Source organism: Barbus barbus, assembly GCF_936440315.1.
Source record: "Barbus barbus genome assembly, chromosome: 18".
NCBI lineage: Eukaryota > Metazoa > Chordata > Actinopteri > Cypriniformes > Cyprinidae > Barbus > Barbus barbus.
The window spans coordinates 8,855,453-8,862,915 of record NC_136746.1 but is presented as its reverse complement, the minus strand read 5'-3'; the positions used below and the strand labels follow the sequence as shown (position 1 = coordinate 8,862,915).

The 7,463-nt window shown below is 37.1% G+C and overlaps 1 protein-coding gene across 1 annotated transcript in view; it reads right to left on the bottom strand.

The window, feature by feature from the left end:
* Window positions 1-204: 204 nt before the first annotated feature.
* The window catches only part of LOC306884394 (endothelial PAS domain-containing protein 1-like), a 45,817-nt gene continuing 38,558 nt past the window's right edge, over window positions 205-7,463 (bottom strand). Inside the window, exons 9-16 of the mRNA XM_079440210.1 lie at window positions 7,210-7,418; window positions 4,713-4,903; window positions 4,496-4,609; window positions 3,154-3,617; window positions 2,947-3,043; window positions 1,873-1,978; window positions 1,534-1,686; window positions 205-1,444 (exon numbers count right to left, since the gene is read on the bottom strand). Coding sequence (XP_079296336.1) covers window positions 1,293-1,444; window positions 1,534-1,686; window positions 1,873-1,978; window positions 2,947-3,043; window positions 3,154-3,617; window positions 4,496-4,609; window positions 4,713-4,903; window positions 7,210-7,418 — 1,486 coding nt within the window. The 3' untranslated portion in view covers window positions 205-1,292. The remainder of the gene's footprint in view (window positions 1,445-1,533; window positions 1,687-1,872; window positions 1,979-2,946; window positions 3,044-3,153; window positions 3,618-4,495; window positions 4,610-4,712; window positions 4,904-7,209; window positions 7,419-7,463) is intronic.

Here is a 7,463-nt window from a genome sequence, read left to right as displayed (position 1 = left end):
AGGGGTAGACTAGCACAGTGGTTGCCAGCACTGGTGTAATTCAACTATAATTAAAAACAAAACTAAATAATAAAAAAAAATATTGAATTATAATAATAATGCAATGTCATTTTATTGCTTTTTTCAATAATATTTTATTTATTCATAATAAATTAAATGGCTTTTTAATTTAGTAATTTAATTTATTTATTTTATATTTGTTTTGCCATGTCTGCACATCATATTAATTGAATTGCTTTTTTCATTAATATTTTATTTATTCATAATAAATCAAATTGCTTTTTAATTTAGTAGAATTTAAGGTAAACACTTTACTTAAAGCCTCTATGTATAATGCATTATAAAGGGTTATTAAAGTGTATAATGCATTGTAATTATTCATAATGAGCACTGTAATACATTACATCTTGTTGAAAATAATTACAACCAAATTTGAATTGATAAGTGTTATAATGTATTAACTGTGGTTACAATTATTCATTAGATTGCACAATGTGTTACCAAATTTAATTGAATTAATTTCTCTCATATTTGTTTTTCCATGTCTGCATATCATATTCATTTTAAGTGGCTTGTTTTGAGAATACTATCTACCTATAGCACAATAACTGGGGTTGCTGTATATATTAAACCAGGTTGCTTTTTGTCCAATCTGGCAACCCTTCACTCAGAGCAAACGTGTTTGTGCAAGTGGAAAGACAGCAGCACATGTATGAAGAGCAGCTATTGTTAATTCTGATCGAATTATTTAATAAAACGTCTTTGGGAACCACTGCATTAGTGTATAGATGAGCTCAAAACTAGCCTTTTGATTTCATGGGGTCTTTAATGATGTGTCAGAGGTAGGAAAGTTAGAACAAATGAAAGAAATAAGAACATTGTAAAACAAGTAGCTTACAGCAGAATCTTTTTTTTTCTTTTTTGACACTGATAGAGGGAAAAAAAAGGAGAGTATGCTGAAAACAGCTTCGCCGAAATGATCTGACAAGCAGAGAAACAGCCAGCCAGCTGAAGACAACACAACATAATTTCAACTCCTCCAAAAATACATGAATTCATTCTGAAACCGTCTTGTAACTAAAAAAAATAGTACATGTATATAATTTATGAAGATGTAGACAATAAAAATAAAATCAAAGCTACATTTGTCATATATGTGCTCAGGTAGATATGACTGTGAGAGGGCGTTTGTGGGATGTGCTAAAGCTGGGATGGTTATTGTCAGGATGGTGAGTGTGAGATGAGCGATAGGGTCAGGGGACAGTGGGACTGCACTTCTGTGTAGAAACGGTCTAAGTGGCCTGGTCTAATGCTCTTAGGAGGTCACTGCCCTGCAGCAAATGAAGATTGCCTTGCAACGGGACGTTGACCTCGCAGTCGTAACGCGTCAGTTCAGGCAGAGAGTAGGTCTCGAAGGAGGGGCCGATAAGACGACTCGCAATTCCTGCAAACACAAGCGGTTCTGAGAATCAGCATCCACAGTGCATGACGTATGTAAGGATAGATGTGCGTCTGTGTCAGTTCAGAGCTCACCATCCATCTTGGAGGAAGGCTGCATGTTGAACCCTCTGTAGTTACAGCACTCTTCTCTAAAGCGCTTTGTCGCCTGTCCAACCTGAATCCCCAAATACTGGGTCTTCCTGTGCTGGTGGTGGTCCATGCCTCCATTAGGGGCCATGCATTTGTCTAGATATAAATACATTTGATTAGCAGTTTTGTCTGCAATACAGATGCTAGACACTGATTGTTGGTAGGTGCTAAAGTGTTCTTTGGCACGATTTACTCTGATTGGTGGAAATTTCCCTCCAGAATTATGGGTAATGTAGTTTTTCATCAGGAATGAATACTAATAAAGCATTTTCGCTGTAATACCTGACAAAGCGCTGGTGCTAAGTGATTTTCTGTCCATGACGGCCCAGCTCTCATCCCGAAGTCTCTTCCACATTGTGTTTTGTGATTTTGTGGGGGGTGGCTCATTCTAAAACATACAGAGAGCATGCGGTGACTTAAAATTGAAACTTAAATATCACCCAACATAAAAACTTAAAGCTATAATTTCAAAGTGTTTCAAATGTTTGGATACACTTGATCTAATTGACATTTTTTATGATTTTATTAAATATTTTATAGAGAGGTTTATGATTAAATGCTTGAAAGTTTGGTAGGTAAACACAAATTTATTTGAAAATGTACGGTATGAGTTGGACTGTATATTGAAGGAAAGACAGCCAACAAATTTCCAAGACATCTTTCAAGCTAAAAATATAAGGTATTAAATAAAGTACTAATAAAAATGATTAGTATTAAAATAGTAGTAACGAAAAATAAGTAGTATTCAGACTTTTGACTGGAAGTGCGCATTTAAAAAATAAAAAGCAAAGCATGTTGTTTTATTTATTTAATAGATCATTATTTTCAGGACAGTTAGCCATAATTTTCAATTTCTCTCTCACTCTCTTTTTTTATTTATTGCATTTTAATTAATAAATATTACTGTAATACAATTACCTTCATAAGTACTTTACCATTAGGTTGGTAAGAATATTTCTGGCATTATAATACAGACAATTTTAGAGGGTAAATATGGCAAAAAAAAAAAAAAAATCCAAATGAACCAACCCAATTTTCTTTGTGAAATATAATTAATCATTATTTATTAATGTTTAGATGAATAATTTATTGCATTATACTAAACAATTTGATAGTCTCTTATGCTCACCAAAGCTGCGTTTATTTGATCAAAAATACAATAAATGTAGCAATACTGCAAAATATTATTACAGTTTAAAATAATGTTGTCTAGTTTAATAGTTTAATTTTAAGATGTAATTTATTGCTGTGATGCAAAGCTGAATTTCCAGCATCATTACTCCAGTCTTCAGTGTCACATGATCCTTCAGAAATCATTTTAATATACTAAAAACATTAAGTTAAATATGAACAAACCGTTGTCATCAGTGTGAATGAACGCTTGAAATTGTTAGCGAGAGCAAGTCGAGCTGGACTTATATCTCTGTAGTTCTGCACAAAGTTCTCCATGGGCCTGTGAAACAAACACAGGTGTCATCCAATGCAAATCTAAAGATAGCAGCATATCAAATGTTATTTTATAAGACTGAACCAAGAGAAACACCCTGTAATATGAAGAATTACCTTTGCAAATAAGGATGCATTCGATTTGCTGGCACAGTTTGGCAAGAGCGCTTTGCAGCTAAAGGATCCATCATTACAGCCTTACTGGGTAACGGAGGGTCAGGCGGCCACTGCAGATTCTGACGGCCTCCCATAGAGGACAGCGGGGTGCTGGCGGGATCATGGTAGGGAGGCATCTGCATGGGGTCCCTGCTGTAGGGTACAGATGGCCATGACTCCACAGAGCCTCCGTTGATGCTCTGCTTATCTCCTCCTGAACTCATGCTGGGCTGGAAGTGGGCTGCTGAAGGGGAACTCAAGGGTTGGAAGAGGCTTGTGATGTTGCTGAAGCTCTGCTGGTTGGTGCCCAGGGCTCCGATCTGAGATGACGGCTCCTCCTGGCAGATGGGATTGAGCTGGAAGTCCTCACCATCCATGGGGATGTAGGGAGCCAGAGTCTCCAAGTCCAGACCACTCAAGTCAGTCTGGAAGGTCACAGGGAGAGGTCAAAGGTCAGCAAGACTGGATTCTACATGCAACACCTGATTTTGTCTTTTTCATAATCGTTGACATTAAAAGGATCATGAGGAATTAAAATATCTCTGGAAGATAAAAGACCTTCAAAACTGTTTTTTTTTCTTTCAGACAAAAAAAAAAGCAAAGCAAAACAAAACAAAACAAAGCAAAAACAAAACCACTCACATTTGTTTAAAATAACTAAAAACCTGACTGTTTTTAAAACAAAAAACAAAGCTCCACAACACAAAACAAATAAAATCAAAACACACACACAAAAAAAATGTTTAAAAGAACAAAAAAGACAAAACAAACAAAAGAAAAGAAAAGAAAATGAAAACAAAACCCTCTCATTTGTTTAAAAATGTATTTGTTCAAACATGTTTGCATACATTTGACTGGATTTACATTTCTCATGATCGTATCATACCTTTGCTAAAGTTTGGCAAGCACATACAATTATTATTATTTTTTTTAATTTATATTATTTAATGGATGAGACTGGATAGTTATGAAAAAGCAGCCAGCAAGTGCTCTATATATGTGGGAACTATTTTAAATATGTTTTTGAAAATATTTAAAAATATATTTTTGTTTTTTTATATTATAATATTCAGACAATTAAAAAAAATAATAATATTAAAAATAATAATATTATTATATAATTAAAAATAACAACTAATGAATAATAATATTAATAATTTTTCCTGTCATAGTTGAGATTTCTTAGAGATTTTAACCAGTTATAATCTCAGTTAAATATGTATACACAAATATTAAAAAGTACCACATACTTCATATTAAATATAAAAGCATTATTAATATTACAGTCGGACTATTTGTTCACCTCTTGATTGCAGGAAGTCTTTGTCTCTTGTGTGTCCAAGGAAAACAGTTTCTCGGTCAGCTCCACCTTCAGGTCACTGTCCACTGAGGTGAAGTAATCTCCGGGGCTTCTGGGCTGTTCAATATATAACATAATCTATGACAATGTATTGTACAGTAATCAATGTTCTATGCAAACAAAATATGTGGTGATGAGAAGATGTAGTATTTGCGTTTACCGTAGAGCAGCTGCTCAGGCTGGGAGTTGTACTGCTGGCCGGCGGAGCCTGAGGCACAGAGAAAGTGGTAGCCATCTTGGTCATGTCTCCAGCGTAGCTCGTCTTGTGGCCATCATGACCAGAGTGAGAGACAGCAGGAGCAACAGCAGACACTTTGCTGTACATCTGGTGCTCCTCATACTGGGGGTTACCTGAAAGAAAGAAGAATGAATTGAGCAGATGAAAGAAGGTGGGTAGGTAACGAGGTGTGGCATAAAAAATAGTAATATACCAATATCAGCCGGGCTGATTACCTAGCTGTTTTGATATGATGCTGGCAGATGACCCTGTCAGCTTGACTGATTAAAGAAGGTTATAGTTGGTTCTGCTTTATACATTACGTTAGTGAGACTATTTGGTAACATAACACTTTAGTTTAGGGACCAATTCTCACTCTTATCTAGTTGCTTATTAGCATGCATATCACTAACATATTGGCTGTTTAATACTTATAAAGCACATATTAATGCCTTATTCTGCATGACCATATTTTAGATCCCTTAAACGTACCACATAGCTAAACTTAAAGGGGTCATATGATGCGATTTCAAGTTTTCCTTTCTCTTTGGAGTGTTACAAGCTGAATATATAAGATCCGTAAAGTTGTAAAGACTAAAGTCTCAAACCCAAAGAGATATTCTTCATAAAAGTTAAGACTCGTCCACGCCTTCCTAAAACGTCTCATTTAAACATGCCCCCACATGTCTACGTCATTGTGTTGGAAGATTTGCATACCACAGGCCAAATGTATACGTACAGAAAAGAAGGTGGAGAACTTTTATTCTCGCTGTAGTATTGTTGCCGCCTCCACCATGTCATGGAGACGCTGTGTGTTTCCAAACATGGTAAGGGCCATAACATTTCCGTCAGACGCTTTTCATTTTTAATATTTTGTTGAGAATCCTTTGCAGGCAATAACTGCCTTAAGTCTGGAGCTCATGGACATCACCAGAGACTAGGTTTCCTCCTTTGTGATGCTTTGTCAGGCCTTTACTGCAGCTGACTTCAGTTGTTGTTTGTTTGTGGGTCTTTCTTCCTTTAGTTTTGTCTTCAGCCAGTGAAATGCATGATCAATCGGGTTGAGATCAGGAGCTTGACTTGGCCGTTGCAGAATATTCCACTTTTTTACCTTCAAAAACTCTTGGGTTGCTTTTGCTGCATGTTTTGGGTCATTGTCCATTTGTACTATGAAGCGCCATCCAATCAGCTGCATTTGACTGAATCTGGGCAGAGAGTTCTTTAGAATTCTTCTGGCTGCTTCTGTATTCTGTCACGTCATCAATAAACACCAGTAACCCAGTGCCACTGGAAGCTATGCATGCTCATGCCATCACACTGCTCCACCATGTTTCACAGATGATGCTGTATGCTGTGGATCATGAGCTGTTCCAAGCCTCCTCCATACTTTTTCTTCCCGTCATTCTGGTACAGGTTGATCTTAATTTCAGCCAACCAAAGAATGCTTTTGCAGAAGTGGTCTGGCATTTTTAGATGTTTTTTGGCAAAAGTCTAATTTGGCCTTCTTTGCACCTTGTGGTGAACCCTCAGTCACCACAAGGTTTCAGTTTCTCAGATCAGTCTTCTCTTGATTGTAGACTTTGACAGTGACACGTCTACCTCCTGGAGAGTGGTCTTCTCTTGGCTGGATGTTGTAAAAGGGTTTTTCTTTCCCATGGAGAGGATTCTCTGATCATCCACCACTGTTGTCTTGCGTGGACGTCCAGGCCTTTTTATGTTGCTGAGCTCACCAGTGCGTTCCTTTTTTTCTCAGAATGTACCAAACTGTCGATTTGGCCACTCCTAATGTTCCTGCTATCTCTCTGATGGATTTGTTTTGTTTTTGGAGCCTAACAATTGTCTGTTTCGCTTGTATGGAGAGCTCCCTTGACTGCAACAGCTTCCAAATGCAAATGGCACGCTTAGAACTCAACTCCAGACCTGCTTTACCTGCTTAATTGAAGAAATAACGAAGGAATAGCCCACATCTGTCCATGAAATGGCTTTTGAGTCAACTGTCCAATTACTTATGGTCCCTTGAAAAAGGGGGGAGGTACATATTATAGAGCTGTAATTCCTTAACCTGCCCTCCAGTTTTGATGAGAGTACCCTCAAATTAAAGCTCAGAGTGTGCACTTTAAGCCCATATCCATTATATAACTGTAACTTGAATATGTTTTGGTCAACAACTAAAATAATAAAAATTGTGTCAGTGTCCATATATATATGGACATGACTGTGTGTGTGTATAATATATATATATAATATATTAATACCCTGAATTAAAGTACTAAGTTTATATGGTTATTTTTCTTTTGACTTGCTGTATTTGTTTGACTTGCCACTTCTCCTATTTACCAGTTGTGTACGTCTCATTTACTTTCTTCTACCCTAGATATTGGTACTAGCAATTGGAAACCCTGTATAAGTCCAAAACTACAAAAAAGAAGACCGTTCTCACCAAAGTCAAGAGAGATGATGGTGTCACCAGGTGTAGGTGCCAGCTGGGTGAGATCTTCCGGCTCCTCTTTGAGTTTGGTGAAGAGCTCTTCTCCTGGTTCACGGCCAAGGCCTCCTTTGCTTGGACTGAATAAACGGTTCAAGTGCTGAGGCTTGAACAGAGACTCAGTCTGGTCCATAGAGAAGATCATGGAATTCTCCTCAACATCACTAAGAAAAGAGAGTCTGATAAGTTCGACTGATGGCTGCACATAC